Source organism: Arvicola amphibius, chromosome 1, assembly GCF_903992535.2.
Source record: "Arvicola amphibius chromosome 1, mArvAmp1.2, whole genome shotgun sequence".
Taxonomy (NCBI): domain Eukaryota; kingdom Metazoa; phylum Chordata; class Mammalia; order Rodentia; family Cricetidae; genus Arvicola; species Arvicola amphibius.
In genome coordinates, this window is record NC_052047.1 from 116,707,839 (window position 1) to 116,728,454 (window position 20,616).

At 43.8% G+C, this 20,616-nt stretch overlaps 1 protein-coding gene across 2 annotated transcripts in view; it reads left to right on the forward strand.

Annotated features, from left to right (window-relative positions):
- Insc (INSC spindle orientation adaptor protein) overlaps positions 1-20,616 on the forward strand; it is a 113,052-nt gene that overhangs the window by 37,540 nt on the left and 54,896 nt on the right. For both annotated transcript variants that reach the window (XM_038331381.1, XM_038330620.1), the window contains 3 exons: positions 10,161-10,506; positions 11,539-11,591; positions 13,295-13,418. In XM_038331381.1, the coding sequence (XP_038187309.1) occupies positions 10,161-10,506; positions 11,539-11,591; positions 13,295-13,418 (523 nt within the window). The remainder of the gene's footprint in view (positions 1-10,160; positions 10,507-11,538; positions 11,592-13,294; positions 13,419-20,616) is intronic.

The following is a 20,616-nucleotide window of genomic DNA, read 5'->3' on the forward strand; positions in this document are numbered from 1 at the left end:
TAGGATAACATCTGTGATTTGTAGCTGATTAATATTTTGACTTTATAGTTACTTAAATTCATCATTGTCGGTACAATGAATTATATTCATTTAAATACATAGTAAAAACTAACAGAAGTATATACGTGCCATTTCAGAAATGGTTAGAAATTTCATCCTAGTCCCAAGCCAAAATTAATGATGTTTTAGGAAACTAAAATCAGCAACTCGAACAGCCATTTTAAAGTCAAGAATTCTAATACAACTCAAGGATACGCTAATTTGATATTTACATGCTGAGGATGATGGTAGGAAACTATTATAAGGATTTAGGCGGTTGGTACTGGGGCATGACAGTGCACTCTCTGGAGCATGCAGACATGGGAGCATATGAGGCATGAACTCATCTAGGACTTCCTCAGAGATGAGTCAGCAGGGGAAGAGACGTGTGGGCAAGAGGTCAGGACTGAGAGATTGACAGGACTTGGGGACAGTGTTTGGAAATGATGGGGGAAGGTGTAGGTGAGAGAACTGGGGCCCAGAGCACAAGAGCTCATAGCTGTTATGAAGGGGAAGAGGGAGGATGGCCTAGGCAACGGCTCTGAGGCAGGTCTCTCTCTTGTGGACATCATCATACTGACTCTCAGACATGTACAGAGCCAACACCACACACACACACACACACACACACACACACACACACACACACACACCACCCTTCACAGAGGTTTTAAGAGAAGCCATGGGCTGGAGAGATGGTTCAGTGGGTGAAGGGGCTTGCTGACAAGCTTGACACCTGAGTTTTATCTGTGGGACTCACATGGTGGGAGGAGAAAACTGACTCCTGCAAGCTGTCCTCTGAGCTCCTTATATGTGTATGTGATTGTTCACAGATGCAACAAATAAACAATTGTTAAAAATAGTAAGTCATGAAGGAATTAATGAAAGACAGGCCGTATTAATAACTTCTTTCAAGCTAAAGGCATCTGCAATGCCAGCATTAACAAGGGAGGACTCTGAGTTACTAGAGAGAGGGAAGCTGTCAAAGGTATGTGCTAGCTGATCGTGCTGGAAACAGATGCCTGGTTCATGTCCCTAGGCATTCTGAACCAGAATAATGAGCCTGAAGATCTGAGAGTAAAACAGCCCCACTGGTCAGCCTTACAGACCAGGTAATGGTAACACACACCTTTAACACTAGTAGCCACAATGACAAGCACCTTTAATCTCAGTAGTCACACTAGTTGCCATAGAAACCGGGTGGTGCATGCCTTTAATCCCAGACCTAGAGAGGAATAGAAAGTGGTATGAGCCAGGCGGTGGTGGCACAGGCCTTTAATCCCAGCACTCGGGAGACAGAGGCAGGCAGATCTCTGGGAGTTCAAGGCCAACCTGGTCTACAAGAGCTAGTTCCAGGACAGGCACCAAAGCTAGTTCCAGGACAGGCACCAAAGCTACAGAGAAACCTTGTCTCAATAAAAAAAAATAAAATTGGATGAAACAACTCTCAACACGTAGTCTCATTCTGAGATTTCTGGAGGTAGGATTGCCATTTTAGACTGAAGTTGAGGTAAAAGCCAAGGGCTTGCTGCTTTGCTTTTCAGATCTCTAGGTTGACTTTATTTATTAAAATACAATTGAAATTCCACTACATTTCCCCTCTTTGTCTAAAAAAAGGCTATATTAGTTATATAAGAAAACTATCTGCAATAAGTACAATAACTATATATAATATATAGACAATAAATACATCAATGATGTCTAGTCCATTGGCATTTGACAAATTCAGAGAAAATATTTCATACCTATCATATCTTGGTGTGTCCAAAGTCTTATACCTAATTTACTTTCTATCCTAACTTGCTTTTACATCTGATGAACTATAGCGATCTAATCTTCTCTTGAGACCCAAGAAGGAAATAATCTTCCAAAAAATGTAATGACAAAAAAAGCTGGATACCTAGACAGCCACCCAAAGTTCCTCTGCAACATTGGGCACCCACCTTTTGTCTACAGGACTAGCATATCTGACAGGCTTTTCTGTGAAGCAGGATATTTTGTGTTCTGCTTGTCTAATTAGGATAGCCTATGGTAAGCAGTCAAGGCAGGGCATTTTCTTATCCAGTGGCTTATTTTTGCCCCAAAGAATGTAAGCTTCATGTGGAGTTTCTTTGATGCCCATTGTCTTCTCTGAAGTAGATTGGTTCTGCCAGGAGAATATATGTCTCATTGTCATAAAAAAGAAGAACCTAGGTTATTAAAACATCTTAAATGCCATATTTTGTAGATCTCTGAAGTGTTTGAAGATGACCTATCTATCTAAAATATATCTTTGCTTGACTTTGAAAACATACCTAATGTGACTACAGGCTTGCTTATACTAGGTGATTAACTACTAACCTATATTTTCTTATTATCCTAAACAGTTGGTAATAATAATTTTCAAGGACTAGAAATTTACATCACATTATTAAATGAGTTATATAGGTGTAATACCTTGAACAAGATTAGAAATGTATGTACAAAATTAATTTTAAAATTTAAAATGTATTTCAAAATTTTAAAATGTATGAAAAAAATTAATTTCAAATTTGTATCAATATATAAAATTTGTGTATAATATACAAAATTCCAACTCAATGTAAAATATTTAAAGCTAGTAATTGCTTTTTAAAAGTAGATTCAATAATTACCTTTTTATCTTGTCATATCTATATCTTCCCTTATTTTCAGAGCAGATTCAATAATCTATTGTTTTATCTTATATCTTTATCCACCCTTTTTCTTTTCAGTAGATTATTAAATCTACTGTTCATCTGATCATATCTATATCCTCCCTTTTTCTTCTCAGAGTAGATTGAATAATCTACCCTCTAATCCTATCATATCTATACTATCCATAATCCATTAAACAACCAAAAAAAATCCACCCACCTCTTGGGAATGTGGGCATCATGATCTTAAATTTATTTCCTGGGGGCAAAGGTATCTTTAGGGGATCCTGAAAGAAAAATTTGGGCTAATCACCAAGCCCTGGGAGAGGGAGCTGTATCATTCAGCCTTTGCATCATGGGAAAGTGCAGGGTTGTCTCAAGTCCTGCCTAGAGGAGTCTGTGAGACTGGGTCATCTCAGCTAGCCATCTTGAAATTGTTGTGAGCAGTTTGTAGTTCAAAGCCGATCTTCAAGTGGTGCTATCAGTGGACTGGCATCATATGAACCAGTGGAATCACTGTTGTGGGGCCCCATATTCTTTCTGGAGACGTCAGATATTACTGTAGGAAAATTTGTTGTTCACTGTAGAAAGCATAAACTTTAATCATATCAAAACAGAAAGTTTAAATTTTGATAGACATGCATTCAAAAAAAGGTTCCACAGAGATGAAAACAGGTATGAGGAGAAGTAGAATTTTTGGAAGCAGGGTTTTGATGGCCTTAGTCTCAAGAATTTTAGTTTCCTTTTGTCTCACACCAGGTGGCTCCTGATATGAGCAAGAAACTCTAAATTTTTCCTTAAACAATATGCTTGGATTTAGAGAAGAAGATCCACTGTCCAATTTCAGAGTCAGCTTTGATTTTTAAGTGAGTCGTAACTATCGTTTTACTGAGAAAAAGGGAGATATGTATGTTTAGGCAGTAAAATTTTACCCTGCAGAGGATATTGGTACTATAAGTCAGATTTCTTTGTGCTTGGTGATTCTTTCTGGATAGTTATCTTTTCTTCTTTAGGCATCTAAATGTCCAAGATCTCTCAGCTCCTTGAAGATGGGTATTTTCCTGCAAAGAGAAGATCAGAACCCTGCTCCAATCTTTTTGGTTTTCTTACAACCTGTAGGACTGTCACCTCTGTGGGTGAGCTGTCATTTATCTTTATCAAGAGATTTATCCTTTTCAAATCTTGATTAATTTTGATGGTATCTGTAGCTTTTCTTCTCCCATGGAAACAAGAGAGAAACCCCTTCTTTAATGTAGCACATCTCCTGGTTTCCATTCTGAGGTCAACACATCCTTGAAATACACCAGCTGATTTAATTCAGAAGTTTTTTTCTATTATCCAAAGTCTCTCTGCAGCCATTGTTCCCATCTCGTTAGCATTATGAAAATTCAAGGTTAATAAAGCATTATGCAATCTATTTCTGGGAGTCTTTTTCATCCCTTTCTGTTCGTTTAACGTAGCCTTTATAGTACAGTTTGATCTTTCTGTAACTACCTGACCTGTAGGAATGTGTAGTATACCTGTAATATGCTTTATATTATAATAAGCAAAAAACTGTTTCACTTTCTTAGAGACATATGCTGGAGAATTGTCTGTCTTTGTTTGTGTATTATTTATTTATTTATTTATTTATTTGTTTGTTTGTTTGTTTATTATTTGAGCCTGGACCCAATTCTTAGCCCTGTCATCAGCCCACTATAGGGACCCCTCTGAGTGAGGATACTGGCTAAGGCATGCCTGTGAATACAGGTCAGAGATCACAGGAGCTCAGTGTGCAGGAGGTATCCACATGGCCACATTTCTAATCCCTGTGGTAAAATGGCCGGCAAGAGTGATTGAGGAAAGGAAGGGCTCTTTTGGCTCACAGTCTGAGGGTACAAGCATGGTCTGGAAGCCATGGCAGCAGGGCTTGCGACAGCTGTTCACCTTATAATTGCAGGGATGTGTGGCAGGGGTCACATTGTATCAGTAGTCAGGAAGCAGAGAGAGGTGAGTGCTGGCAGTCAAGCTTGCTTTCCCCTTTGTGTGTGTTCTGGGATTCCAGTCCCTAGAAGGGTGCTACCCTCAGTTAGGGTAGTTTTTCCCATCTCCACTGAGCTAATCTTGCAAATTCCTCTTAGACAAGCCCAGAAGTTTGTTTTTCCTGGGGGGTGGGTGTGACTTTACATCCTGTCAAGTTGATTGATATTTGTTATTAATTATTATAGGATGCAGAGAATAGTTTCTCCTTGAAACTGTTTTGTTGGAAACTATGTTAGGTCTTACAAAAAATGGGGAGGGAGGAGTAAGATACCCTCAAAGTTGCTTATTTCTTGAGAGAGTACTGTATACCTCAGAATGCCTGTGCACAAATTGCTTTGTCCTTTGTACACAGGTTGCTGATGGGTACCACTCCCTTTTGTCAGGACTCCTGGGCCTATCCAGGATCTTTTACCGTGTTATGCCAAGCATTTTAATGAAAAAAATGGCATAATATTAAGTGGGCAGAATGAATAATAAACTTGGGAGTTTCTGGTTAATTTGGGGGTAAAAACTTAGCTTGGGGAAGAAGGTCAGTGCATGGAGACGGGAGGCAGCATAGAAGAGCAGAGGGGACAGAAGGCCATTTGTCACATGATGGGTGGATGGAGGGAGTCTGTACAGTCTTCTCAGGTAAAGAAGAGCTCACTAATGTTCCCAGCACTGCACAGATGCACTCGTGGTACATGGGGAATCATGTCGTCTGAGCACTGCAGAGTGACAAAGGCAGGCGCTCAGCTAACCTGGTAGCTAGGTGTGGATAGGAATGCAGAATTAGAGACTTGACTGTCCCAGTGCCCTGCAGAGACTCATGCTGGTGCCACTCAGCACGGGACTCTCAGAAAGAGCACAGGGGAAAACTTAAGCAACATGCGGTAGAGGCGTTTTCTAACCCCACCAGTGCCTGGGGCAGAAGGTTGGAAGTTAAAACCCCAACCACACTGTCAATTATTTATAACCCATTGCATAAATTATTATGTTTAAATTGGCTGTCTAGTAAACAGTATATAGTTTTGCACCACAGAGGTTAGGTCATTCTAAATTAATCTATCCTTGTTTTGATGAGAGAGGGAAGGAAGGAAGGGAGGGAGAGGAAAAGAGAGAGGGAGAGAGAGGGAGAGGAGGAGAGATAGAGAGGGAGAGGGGGTGGGAGGGAAAAAGAGAGAGAGCGGGGAAGGGAGAGAGGGAGTTAGGTTTCCCCATTGGACCATTTTGGTCATAGCGAAGCACATGAGCTGGGGAGGGGAGGGTCCCAGATGACACTGGGATGTTTTTCCTTGGGGGATCCAAGAAGCACTCTGTTACTCAGAGCGAAATCCAAAGTGTTTACACTGCCTCAGCAGCCACTGACGTGCTGGCCAGTCTCTCTTCAGAGCTCACCTCCTACTCATCTTTCTCCCATACACTATAGCTGTGCTGTCTCCCCAGCAGTTCCCTTCCAGGGCCTTTGCCTGAGCTCTTTCCTCTGCCACGATCACTCAGTTTCCATATTTTATCACGTCCTTGCCTCCTGGGAGAGTCTGCTCAGGATTTATGTTCTCAAGAAGCTATGCCATAGCCACTCATTGAAAATGGCAATGACTTACTTATGTCTCACAGGAGCACTCTATTAATTTTTTTAAAAAATTAATCTATTTATTTTATATACCAGCCACAGCCTTCCCCCACCCTCCCCTCCCAGTCACTTTCCACCATTACCCCTCCTACCCCCAATCCCCTCCTCTCCCGACAGTATCCAGAAAAAGGCAGGTCTCCTATGAGTATCAATGAAGCATGACATATCAAGCTACAGGAAGACTAAGCAACTCCCCATATATTAAAGCTGAGCAAGGCAACCCAGTATGAGGAATAGGGTCCCACTGTTTGGAGTTGCATTAGAGGGCCAAGCTACACATATGCAGAGTGCCTAGGTCAATCTCATGCCGGCTCCCTGATTGTTTGTTCAGTCTTTGCGACCCTATACGAGTCCAGATTAGGTAACCGAGCCCCTCTGTTGTCCTTGACCCCTCTGTCTTCACAGTAGCATTCCTGATTTCTCTGATTCTGCCTCACCCTTTCCAGAAGAAACGATCAGTTGTTGAACACCACACAGTTCTCATTTATTCTGTTCTTATTATTTGCTTTCCTGCCTATCACATTCCCTCCATAAAGGGATGGATGCTGGTTGTTTTATTTGCTGTTTGATCTCACTTCCTGTCACATCACAGGCACTATGTGGATGATGGTTAAACAGGAAGATGGATGTTCAGATGGCCTCTGTGAGAACATGTGGAACACACATCTGCATATGTGGAAGGACGACCCATGGAGGGCGGTGAAAGACTGAACGTCTTGAAAAGCAGAAACGGAGAGTCTGTTAGAGTTCTGTCTGTCTCAATCAGAGCTCATCATCCTCTTCCAAGTTCCTTTCTGGACTCATTTTGTTAGTGCAGTCACATATCAGGGTCTGGTCTTTGACTCTTCTCTCATTCGTTACACCAACGAACCAGAGTCAACGTCTTCATGATTTTATCTTAGTAATAGTCTTTGCTTCAGTTCTGAGGTTTGAACACAGGGCCTTGGGCATGGTAGGCAAGTACTCTGCCACAAAAGTATACCCCAACCTTTCCTTGACCATTTAAAATTTGTTTAATGATTTTTATATGTGTGCGTGTTTTGCAAGCATGAATGTCTGTGTACCACATGCTTGCACAGTGCCTGTGGAGGTCAGAAGAGGACATCAGATCCCTCGAACTTGAGCTGCAGATGGCTGTAAGCTGCCATGTGGATCCTAGGAATGGAACCCGAGTCCTCTACAAGAGGAGTCAGTGCTCTTAACCATTGAGCCATTTCTCCAGGTCTCTTTCTTTCTTTCTTTCTTTTTTTTTTTTTTTTTGGTTTTTTCGAGACAGGGTTTCTCTGTAGCTTTGGAGCCTGTCCTGGAACTAGCTCTTGTAGACCAGGCTGGTCTCGAACTCACAGAGATCTGCCTGTCTCTGCCTCCCGAGTGCTGGGATTAAAGGCGTGCGCCACCACCGCCCGGCTCCAGGTCTCTTTCTTAACTGCTCTTGAAGGATTGTTCCCCAAGAATACATTTTCTACTGGAGCTCAGGATTCCTCTTCATCTTCTATTTGAATAGAAAAATCCTTGGTTCTCAGCTCATTTCCTTGAACATTTCATTGTGACTACTTTTGAATAATAAATTTCTATTCTTTATCTGTGACTTGGACTTTCTTCCAGATATACAAGAGGCTTCTGTACCCATTGTATTCTTTATTCCATTAGTCTCTTGCTCAATTAGCTTTGTTAGTCTCTATCATTTATTTCTTTTTAGAGAGTCTTATGTAGTCTCATCTGGCCTTGAACGTAGACGAAGACGACCGTGAACTTCTGATGATTCTGTCTCAAGAATGTAGCAAGAGCCTCATGTGGCCTGTTTCCTGTGCAGTGTTCTTACTAGACTAAGTCTAGGATGGACATCTATGTTTCCAAGCATGCAGTATGTTCTTTCAATGCCTCCCCATGTTTGACAAATGTTATGATTTGGCTCCTAGATGTTCTCCAAAGGTTCCTTTGTTGAACACTTTGCTCCCAGCCCGAGAAGCTGCTGAGAAGAATAGGAGGTAGGGCCTAGTGAGAGGATGTGAGATTGTAGGGACAAGGACCTTGAAAGAGGCTTTCGTACCTCAGAAATGTCTCCAAAACAATGGGGCAGAGTAACCATGGACTGAAAGCTCTGAAACCATGAACAAAACCAGGTCTTGCTTCATTGTGAGCATGCTGAATGCTTTGTCACAGCCACAGAAAGCTGGCTAACACACCCTGCCACCCAGGGGTAAGACTGTCTCCACTCAGAAGATCCAGTGCTCATGTTCATCTCAAGGTGGTATACTGAGAGCTGGCCCTGGAACGTGGTCCCTAACTCTGCTTCAGTCTCCGATTCTGCTGTACTGCCCCTTCACCCTTCAACAGAGTATCAGGGTTTTCAGCAGTCATGTCTGGATCCTACCCTCAAGGCCAGGTTTCTGGCCTTCTGTCGCCTCACCGATCCTGCTCTTTCAAATGTACAAATCTAACCCAAGGGACTGATGCGTTGTCCCTTTGCCTATCATATTTCAAATATACTTCTGCCTTAGTGTGTTTACACAGCCCTCCCCTCTGAGAACACCTTGCCTTGATCTCTGTCTGAAAAGACAGCCTCACCCCCCTTTCAATTCCCAGAAGACATTTAACTATAAGGGAGAGTGAAGATTAAACTCTGCCTAGTTGTGTTCCTGTGTGTTTCAGACAGAGTTCTGCAGCTAACAGGCAATAGGCATAACTCTTGGAACCCAGTGGTCCTGGAGTTTCTCCTGCACAGCCCAAGTTCCACCATTAGCACAACGTGTAGGTGATAGCTCCAGTTACTATGATTCTTGGCGTAGTTTGGCAGCATAGGAAGAGGATCAGATTAATGCAGCTTAGTGCCAAAGCTTTGTCATTCTGCCTGGGAGATGTATTAGTTACATCTAACTAATTGTTGTTAGCAAATGCCTGAGAAAAGTAATATATGGAAGAGTGTATTTTGGTTTATGATTTGAGAGGATTCAGTTCATGGTGGAAGCGTGGCCACAGGGACATGAGGTGGCTAGTCCCATTTGTATCCACACAAGAAGCGGTGAGCAGCTAATCCCAGTGGTCAGCTTGTGTATAGGTCACACATGGCCTATTGAGCTTGTAATCAACTGTCCTGCCATGCTGGGGGATGACGGCGAGCTCTCCTGCTGTCTCCCCACTCCTCTTCTTCCTTTAAGCTGCCCCAAAGTTCCTTGTGTCAGCTTCCCCGCAGTACCTGACATACACGTGACACTCAATACAATGAACTCACAGTGTGTTGAGTGTTTTATTAATGTCTGAAATTACTGAGTAAATGCAGTTAATCTGGCTCATTACAAGTTTACATCCACAACTATTGAGAAACCGGAAGTCAGGAAAGTTGAAAGACAGAAGGGAAGAAGCTTTGATGCCACCTCCCCAAAATGCTTAGGACTTCTACCTTTGAAGATTTTCTCTAGATTATCATATCTTAGTTGCTGTTTTCACTTTCTGCTTATAGTCTGTGTACACTGCTGTCTCTGCTTCTTTGGGAGACTATTTTCATTGTTAAACTTTCTAGAAGATATTGTTTTAAGAACATGCCCACAATATGCCCACATAGGTCTGCAACAGCTCACTTCATGCCATTGCAATTGGATACCTTCTATCAGGAGTCATGGCCTGTCATAGATCAGTCTGGTCACCTGCCCTCAGTGTACTGTGTCTCCATCTTATTAGCTGTTGGGCGATGATAATGAGAAATTATGGAGAGAATTGGAGAAAGGGTGCTGAGCTTAAACTAGATGTTCCGCCAACATCGGTGGCCTGGGATGGGAACTCTCTGGGAAAGGTGGAGTGTTGGCCGTCACCCTGCCACTGTTCCCTGGTTGCAGGCTACCCTTCATGCAGGTGGACTCGGTCCAGCGCTGGATGGAGGACCTGAAGCTCATGACCGAGTGTGAGTGCATGTGCGTCTTGCAGGCAAAGCCCATCAGCTTGGAGGAAGACACACAAGGTGACCTTATCCTAGCAGGGGCTCCTGGCCCAGGAGATCCACTACAGCTGCTTCTGAAGCGGGGCTGGGTCATCAGCACAGAGCTTCGCAGGATCGGGCAGAAGCTGGCCCAGGACCGCTGGGCCCGTGTGCACAGTATGAGCGTGCGTCTGACATGCCATGCACGCTCCATGGTCAGCGAGTACAGCACCATCAGCAGGACCGCCTCACAGGAAATGGGCCAGGTCAGCCATGCCAAGATAGGGCTAGTGGGTGCTGTGTGGGGGCATGCCTTCCTGTATTCTGGGGTCTGAACTTTTCCTGGCTAGTGGTTTCTCTTGTCTTGTAATAAAGTAGAGAAGGATAGTGAGGACATTTAATGGATATTGTGCAAGGCATTGTGGCAGGTGTTTTCTGTCCACAAATGTCTCTAATCTACACGCCCACTGTGGGCAGAAAGAGCTCTAGGACAGGATGCGTGGCTTCAATGATCAGTCTGTGTTTTGCTACGTTGGCAAGTCACTAGACTCCTCCTTGCTCTAGTGCTTTCTCTCAGTGACTACAGTAATATTTATCCTGGGAGGATGACCGAATAATGACAGGTAAAACTTATCACGCAGCTGACTGAAAAGATTAGTATTATCACGTCCGTTTAATGGTTGCGAGGGTGAACTCAGAGGCTGAGTCACTTATCCCACGTTAAGCAGGGGATGACGTGAAGGAGGTCCAGACAGACCCAGCCTTTCTGATTCCAAATGCATTCGAATCTTCCCACAGTCAAAAGTGAACCACAGAACTCCCACCTCCCTCATTGGGATTTTTCTCTCTCTCTCCCTCCCTCCCTCCCTCCCTTCCTTCCTTCCTTCCTTCCTTCCTTCCTTCCTTCCTTCCTTCCTTCCTTCCTTCTTCCCTCCCTCTCTCTCTCTCTCTCTCTCTCTCTCTCTCTCTCTCTCTCTCTCTCTCTCTCTCTCTCTCTCTCTCTCTCTTTCACCTTAAACTTCTTCCTTCACTGTGCAGGCAGCGGGTGTTGGTCCTTTCTTTGAACCCAGCTTCAACGCCTCTTCCTCCCCAAGGCTTCGCTGATCTCACAGTCTAACTAATTGTCTGCTTCCTTTTCTTACTCTCTCAATGCATCCAGCCTTGGCCTCTTTGGCTATCCATGTCGCAGGTCACAGTGCATTCTGGGTTCTGTGCCTGTTTCCCTCACTTTCAGGCCACAGAGGACCCAGCACAGCAGTTGGTCCTCAATGGAATGACATGACCTTTTCCGGTTACAGGCAGAGAAGCTGCTCATGGAGAAATGTTCTGAGCTCTCGGCGGTCACTGAGAGGTAAGTGCACGTGGGCTGCTTAGCCTGCTGGCCCCCTGGCTCTGGGAGGAAGGGTATCTTCTCAGGGGGTTCCACTAGCTGGTGGTAGGCTGGAGTTTTTTTTTTCCTAGCCATTCCCAGAAACCTCAAAGGACAGACTATCTTGAAGTCAGTGTAGTGATGCATATCTGTAATTGCAGTGCTTAGAAGGCAGAAGCAGGAGGATTGCTACAAGTCCAGCGTGGTTTACCTAGTGAGCTCCAGGCCAGCAAGGACTGTAGAGTAGAACCAAAAAGTAAAATAAAAGAATGAAATGTTCCCACAAGGTTTTTGTCCCATATTCAGAGCCTGGGGAAAGGGAAAGTTAGGAGAGAGCCTTGGGCGTTAGTGCAAAGCTGTTTGGGGTAAGCTGACAATGGGGGAAGGTTTACTTTAAAGTTGGAGAGCCCCCATGGCCTGTAAAGTGAAGGCAAGATCCCAGGTCAGGTGAAAGGTGAACTCTCACCTCCACACACATGCGCAGAGACAGAGACGTCCACAGACACTCACTCACTCTCACACAGACATATAAACACACACTCATAAGATCACAGAATTCTGCCCACAGTCTCTTGTTCCTATATCATATCATAAACATACATGAGTTCACACTCAGAAGCACACATACACACTTAACTTCATATGGACTCACTCTGAGTGTGTGTCGACATGTTCCTTTACCCTTCATGCCTCAAATCTGGATTTTGGCATCTGTGGGAAGCTGGAGAGTCTTCCCCTCTTCTGGGCAGGAGATTCTCAGACCATAGGGTGGAGGTCAGTCTAGTCCCCTCTAGTTTTCCTGTCTGTGAGAAAATCTTTGAGGAAGCCTTTTTTAAAAAATCATATTGTGGCAGCAATTTTTTGTTTTTCTTGTTAAAAATAAGTTTTAAACTGAAATAAAACCATTTTTCTTTCCACATCCCTTTCTTCCCTCAGTGCCTCTCATGACTCCCATTCTGAACTTAGTATCTTTTATTTCGATTATTATTATTACATACATATACATATGTGTATTTGTGTACATATGTGCATGCACAAATGTAAATAAGTCCAACATTCTGAGTCCATTTTTCTTGGTGCTGTGTATGTGGTGTCAAGGCTGACGTACTCTGGATTGGACAGTCAACAAGAACCTTATCCCAGGAAGAGGCCAATACTTCTCCACTAGTCATTGTTGCCTGTAGCTCTTTGTCTAGCGGTAGGATCTCCACATTACCCCTTCCGTGTTAGCATATCTATTGGCATTGCCATCCTTTCTATCTTGTTAATGCATGGGCATCGATTCTTCCAAGCTACAGGGAGAGCAGTAGTGGTGTGTTGTGCTCTAGCTACCTTCCCCAAAGCTAGTACCCCTCCACCTCAGGCGCCGCTGAGACCAGACGATTGGTCGCATTGATAGCTTACCATCCCAGGGAGAAGCCAGAGGTCTGACTTTGCCACCTTCTGGTGTTAGCACTTCCCAGCAGCAGGGAATGTGATGGTTCCAGACTTTCTCTGTAGAGCAAGAGGTCAGGGAACAAATCAAGCTGGCAGATCCCAATCTCTGATTCCTTGGAACTGCACCTTTCATCTCGCCTATTGTTTATACACACCATGCCTTGAGAAAGTCCAGGTCTGCCCTAGCCACTGCTGCAGTCCAACCAAGGATCCCTTCCGGTGGCCCACTCTGCTATTCTTCCTCCCAGGTGCCTTCAGGTGGAGAATGAACATGTTCTGAAGTCAATGAAGGCCTGTGTGAGCGAGACCCTGAGCGCGCTGGGCCAGCACTTTGGCCAGCTACTGGAGCTGGCTCTGACACGGGAAGTGCAGGTCAGTGTGGCCTGGGAGACGGAGGACACGGTGGGGTCCTCAGGGCGGGGGCACTCAGTAACTCAGCCAGGCTGAGAAAACGCAAAACGGCTTTTCCCCATAGACATCCTCTTCAGACCACCAGTGTCCATGCCAGCCAGCATCTGTGTGGAGGCTGTCGGGGTTCAGCGGGGGTTTCCAGAATATCTAACCCAACTCTAGTTTCCAAATGTGAGAACTGGAGTCCAGAGAGAAAGATTTAGCCAAAGTCACACAAGGTAGTGCCGGAGCCTGGTGTATCTTCCGGTACTATTTCCAGCGCCCTGAATCATTTCTGCTGAGCTAGTCACAGCACACAGGGGGCCCTTATTATCCTGAATAACTTAAGCGGTAGACACGCCATTTTTGAAGTCCTGGCCACAGAGAGGACTCTAGGAGGGTCATCCTCTGCTTCTAGGCAGGCTCATGTCTGTTTCTGGGAGGAGGGCATGGCGCCCCCTGTAGTCTGTCAGATGTAACAAACCGGTTCGCAGCAGAGTGTATGTGGAAGCTCTTCACTTTCCCTGCTCTCTATTTAGTCCGTGAGGCGAAATTTTTTCAAGAACGAATTAAGAAGAAGTACAGAGCAGGTGGAAAGCTTGTGGGCTAAATGCACATCATTTGCCTGTCCCTGCTTTGGTATTCCAGAAGCTCTCCCAGCACCAGGCTCCGTAAGGTTTTCATTAGGAAGCTATTTACATGTTATTTATAGTCCGGGAATACTGTGCCACATACTTATCATTCTTTCCCACCACCAAAGAAAAGCCTCCCATAAATAATAAACGTCTGATTTTCTCCATACTGGCCTCTCTGATGAGCTCAGAGATTCCTCTCTTCTTTTCCTGCATGTGTCCCATTTTGCGCAGGACTGAGGCCTTTCTGGCCTGATTCTCCTGCAAGTTCCGCCGTGGTCCATGCCTTGTTTCTACACCTGTGCCAGTGTAGAAACTGACACAGTGTAGAAACTGTACATGACTGTCCATGTTGGTAAGAAAATCTAATGTGTGATGGACGGAAGTATTGATGTCTGAAGAAGACCTATAATCCTGGGGACCCATCTTAGCAGAGGAATTGCTAAGCAAGGGTACAGTGTCTCTTTCTAACAGGGACCTGTAAGGTAGGGTTTCTCCTGCTTTTAGCTGATAGAGTCATGGGAAAGGCCAGGATTCTTCGGAGGCTTGGACCATGCGTCTGACTTCCTAGGCCAAACTTCATGCCACTTGTCCTTCATTCTGAGTTTATTCGGGGAAGAGCTCCTGACCCCATATTCCCAAGCTTCTGGCTAGCTGCCAGCCACTAGGAGATGTTACTGTCCAGATCTCTGATGGCTGGCCTGGCAGGTGATCAGGGTCAGCAGCTTTTCTGTTATAGCTGAATCCTCAGCCTTGTTTCTCAGGGAGGGGTGACAAGGTCTATAACATGAGGTCCTCCTTGTTGGGGTTTCTGTCCTGCCCAGTTCCCACAGCCATTTAGTCCCAAAGAATCACACAGAAGTCTACATTAGATATAAACTGATTGGCCCATTAGCACAGGCTTCTTATTAGCTCTTATCACTTATATTAACCCATTATTTTTATTTATGTTAGCCACATGGCTCGGTACCTTTCTCAGCAAGGCAGGTCACATCTTGCTTCTTTTGTGATCTGGGCAGGACTTGGAGGAATGGACTTCCTCCTTCCTAGAATTCTCCTGTTCTCATCGGCCCACCTCTACTTCCTGTCTGGTTGGCCCACCTATATTTCCTACCTGGCCAATCAGCGTTTATTTAAAACATGATTGACAGAATACAGACAATTATCCCGCACCACTTCCCCCTCTTTTTTTTAAACAAAGGAAAATATCCAGAGTCCATTTTTGGGGGGAATGTGGGTGTAGTATTCCAAGCTACTTCCAGCTGGTTGGGGACACTGATAATCTTATGGGGACGTAAAGAAAATTTAGAATTATAATCAAGTCCTTACTGGAGTATCCTGTAAGTCTTGATCATCTCAGGCAGCAGTCTTGAATCTGTTCTGGATGTAGAACTCAGATGTCTGGGCCATCTGTTCCTACCGGAGATTTCTCAAGTGGTCTTCCTTGATCAAATCTGATTTTTCTTAACTCAGAATGAATCCACAGCCTCTCATTTCCTGTGGAAACAAAAGCAAAATCTCCTCTCCAAAGTAAAATACCTTTTGACTTCAATTTTGAAGCCAAGGTATTTTCAAAATGCCTATCTTGGATTAATTAAGCAGCATTTATAAGCAAATATCTTTTAGCAGCTGTTGCTCCTTCCTCAGCATTCAAACAATTCAAAGAGAGCATAATAACATACAGTATCAAGATTCTCTGTGTATTTTTCATCTTTATTTGGCTTTATTTTAACCTCTATTTCTTTTATTTTTACTTGTAACTTTTGACTTTTTGAGACAGGTTCTCTGTGTATCTTTGTCCTGGAGCTCACTCTGTAGACCAGGCTGTCCTTGAACTCACAGAGATCTTCCTATCTCTGACTACCCAATGCTGGGATTAAAGGTGTGTGCTGCCACACCTTGAAGTCACAGAGGTCAGTCTACCTTTGTCTCCCAAGTGTTGGGATTAAAGGTTTGTACCACCACACCAACTACTTTCTTTCTTTCTATCTTTTTTATTTTAAGGACTTTAACCCTTTTTTTCAAGCCTGCATATATTTTAACATACTATAAACCATTTAGAGGTTTTCTTCATCTTTGAATCTCTCTTTACTGTATATCTCTCTTTTTCTGACTACACAAGTCTTTAATTTACCAAGCAATATGGGTAGGATTAAAGCCATGGCTTTGGTGGCTGGATCCAACCCATTCCTTAGCTTTGTGAGATTCCACCCTCATGGCGGAGGTACCAGCTATAGCCACGTTTATTGCACAACTCTATGTCATTTCAAGGTCCCTGCCAGTGAACAAGCTGCAGCATTCTGCTCACAAACCACACTCAAATGCTTCATAGTCAAACAACCTGCATGAAAGAGTTGGAGTTTCCCCCGGCAGGATGGCCCAGAAAGCCGGCATTTTAAAATGGCTCAGCTTCTTCCCTGCTATGGCTGAAAACCGAAAAGCATGCAGTCAGCTTTTTATTAACACTATTTAAGTGGTTTTTTGGCAGGACCTCTTAAAAGAGCTGCAAGGCTTTGCAGCTAAAGCTGAATGAGGAAGCCTCTCTTAAATAAGAGCACTTGCTTGCCTCTAGCAAGCAGAGCAGATCTGAGAAATTGCTCCTACCAAGAAGCCATGCTTTACTCTATTCTTTTCTGTCTAGAATTACTTCCCAAGCTCTCTCAGGCTTTAAGTGGATACAGTTGTACATGTGGGCATGATTCTGTAGCACAAGGGCTGGCTTTTGGGGGTTTCTGTCCTGCCCAGTTCCCACAGCCATTTAGCCCCAAAGAATCACACAGAAGTCTACATTAGATATAAACTGATTGACCCATTCGCACAGGCTTCTTATTAGCTCTTATCACTTATATTAACCCATTATTCTTTTCTATGTTAGCCACATGGCTCTGTACCTTTCTCAGTGAGGCAGGTCACATCTTGCTTCTTCTGTGATCTGGGCAGAACTCGGAGGAATGGACTTCCTCCTTCCTAGAATTTTCCTGTCTCATCACCCTGCCTCTACTTTCTGTCTGGTTGACCCACCTATACTTCCTGCCTGGCCAATCAGCGTTTATTTAAAATATAACTGACATAACTGACAGAATACAGACAATTATCCCTCACCAAAGGTCTGTCTTGAGGTTTCTGTATAGCTATTCTCTTCCTGGTAACTTCCTTCCTTGGTATTTTCCTCATTCCCTTCTGCCATTCTCCAGGATGTCTTACAAGTCCTCGACAGCCTGAGCTTGCCATGCTTACACCAAATCTTGAATGATCCTTATCTTCTTAGCAAATTCCCTTGAAGGACAGTAGTTACTCCAAGAATCACATTGTCTGTAGGCAGGCTCACTGTTGTTCAGAGTTGGAAGCACATGGCTATTAAACCAGAGACTCAATATCTTTCCCTAGGATGCTATGGGAGCCTATTACGCCTGGAACTTGTATATGCAGGAACCAGTGTCTTGTCATAAATAAAATAAAACCTCTTTATTTGCACAGGAACACCTATGATGCCTGTTCTGCTTTGCAGATCTTCCTGAGGACCTATTGTTTGGTACTGCTCAGACTCAGGATGGGCTTTCTATCCTTCTTAAGCCTCTTTGCAAACATTTTCACAGGCCTGCTCAGATATTATCCTTTTACATTCACAACACTTTTGGCTACCTGTAGAAGGAGTTTTGACTTGTTTTGTTTATGTATTTCTAAGGCACACATCTCTTGATGATTTGAACAATATATGGTGGAGAAAGTCGAGTAGTTTGTTTCAGACTGGTAGGATTACAGTAGAAAGCTAAGAGTCTGTTTACTTATACTGGGATCCTGGTGTTTCACAGCATGCATTTGGGAGATAGTTTTTTGGCACTATGGAGTTATGCTGGATAGCAAGTGGGAGTCATCTCTCTAAAATCACATATAAACAGTGAAGCAATACAAACAAGGGTGATAATGATATGATATTATGTCATATTGCCCTGACTCATCCTGGAATATAATTAAGTCCAGTTCTGGGCCTTATATCAGTTATTGGCAATATCTGCGTTGGCAAAAAGCCTGACAAAAAGCACCTTAAAGGAAGAGGACTTGTTTTGGCCCCTGGTTTGGCAGGAAGGCATGGCAGGGTTCACAGGGGCTGGAACATGCAACTAGAACACCTCACATCTGAGAAGAGGGAAGCAGAGAGCAGAGAATGCTGATGCTCAGCTGGCTTATCTCCCCCCACCTTTATTTGTCCTGGGATTCCAGCTCACTGAATTGTACCACTCACAGTCAGGGTGGGCCTTCCATCCTCGTGAAGCATTTCTGAAAACATTCTCACAGGCATGCTTAGAGGTGTTTTTCCTGGGTGATTCCAAATCTAGTCACGTTGACAATGATTATCAGCACATCCACTCAGGTAAAGCTCCAAGAATGGAGGGAGGTGCTGACAATGAAGGTTTTGAAGAATACTTGGAAAGAGGAAGGAGATGCTCAATCTAGAAGTGGACACTCAAATCCATAAAGGGAAGTATACTAGGGTCATTGGATTTCATCTCCTGGATATCCCATACGGAGTAGTGGGGCTTCGCAGTAATGTGAGAGGGGCTGCCTTAGGAAAGTTCCATTGCTAAGGTGGAATGGCAATGCCTGGAGGACTGAGGTAGCAGATGGGAGATGGGCTGAATGTCTTATAAGTTCCTTCTCTCTCAATAGGCTGTAAATCCCTGAATGTGGGCATTATGGAGTGGAGGCAGAAGATAAGTATAGGGTTTGGAACCAAGTCAGGGTTCAAATCCTGACTGCTACTAACTCATTCTACAGACTTGGGCACATTACTTAATCTTCCTGACCTTTGCTTTCTTTGCTACTACGATAGGTTGAGTTACAATAAATGAAATAACACATGGTAATTGGTGACACTCTCTGGATTGTATGTTATAGACTAGAAATATGCTCTACCTTAAAAACAGTAATTTTGATAACAGGAGTGTCATAATTTCATAATTGCATGCTGATACTATTTTAACTATTTTGTAAGGATGATATTTATTAGTCTGGTGGCAGATGAAACAGAGGGAAGCCAGAGGTCTGTGGGACACCCTTTACCTTCTTGAAGCCATTGCCCTGAATAAAAATCCTTGCTCCATGGTGAGTTTTATGAATCATAGCCAACAATCTGTTTGCTTCTAAGAGGCTCAGATGCCATAGCCATGAAATCATGTGTAGATTCTCTGACACTAGGGTCTAGAATTTGTTTCTGATTCTCTTTGATACTCTCTGATACTGCTCAGCCATGTTGTCCATATAGGTAAAGCGAGACTGCAGTGGGATTAAATAGCAACACAGAGATAACCCAAGTGCACATGCCAGAGAAGTCCAGGAGATATATATATATATATATATATATATATATATATATATACCAATAGGAGAAAAAGCAAATGGAAAACAAACTTCACTTTCACTGCTTATAGCGACCGGGAGAGTGTTCTTCCAGTTTGCTTGTGGGGAGTATTTTCATTACTCAATGCTGTGAAAAACTCCAATGAAGAGCAACTTAAGGGAAGAAGTTGTTTTGCTTCGGGTTTGTAGATTGGTCCATCATGGTACAGCAGCAGGAATGTGAGTGAGGTCACACCCTGTCTGCAGTCAGGACGCAGGTGCTAGTGTTCAGTCGTGTTCTTCTTTTTATTCATTCTGTTATTCAAGCCCTTACAATGATGCTACTCACACTTGAGATGGGTTTTCCAGCTCAGTTGACTGAATCTAGAAATCACAAGCATCCCCAGAGGTATGTCTCCTGGCTGATTCTAGCACCTGCCAAGGTGACAACCAAAGTTAACCATCATAGACAGAGTCTGGTTCTTCATAATTACAGTCCAGATTATTTGTGCAATAATGGGGAGAGGGTTTGGGGAAATATCTACTTGTGCCGGTTCATCCCAAACCGAAGTGCCCAGACACTTAGTACCTCAGTCTCAGTGTTATCTTACTACTATGTTCCACTCCAAGAAGATTGAAGCCGGCCAATTTTCTGTCCCGAGGGCAGAAAACCCAGGCATCATTTTGTCCTTAGATTCCATCCCTAGGGCATTCAGAAGCCTTAAATATACATTGCAGCTGAGGAAAAGAGAATATAGTCTTGGATGTGACTTAGACAGAATGACAGTCAGAGTGTGTATTTCAGTTGTCCACAGCCACAAGCATATATGGACAAATACCTGCTAGGGGAAGAGAGCCAATGCAGATTAATGTACTGCTACTGCTGTATTTACCATATATGGGAGAAAAATGTCCCTGTTTTCACAGAAGGACATTTGGACATTCCTCCTTTCTGAAAAGTCGGGAATTTTACAAGTATTTTATATGGATCTGCTAGGCATGTGTTTGTCCCCGTCCTGAGTGGTGGAATCTCCTCAGTTCTTGCTCCCTCTGGACAATGTGCTCCTGACAGCCCAGGCTGTATTGGCCCCTTCAGGTGACTCGAGCTGGTGAGCGTCGAACCACTTAGGATGCACTGCATTGCTCAGGTTCCCAGGAGACTTGCAAGCACATGGCATGTGAAGAAAATCTATTTCTAGATCTCCTCTGTT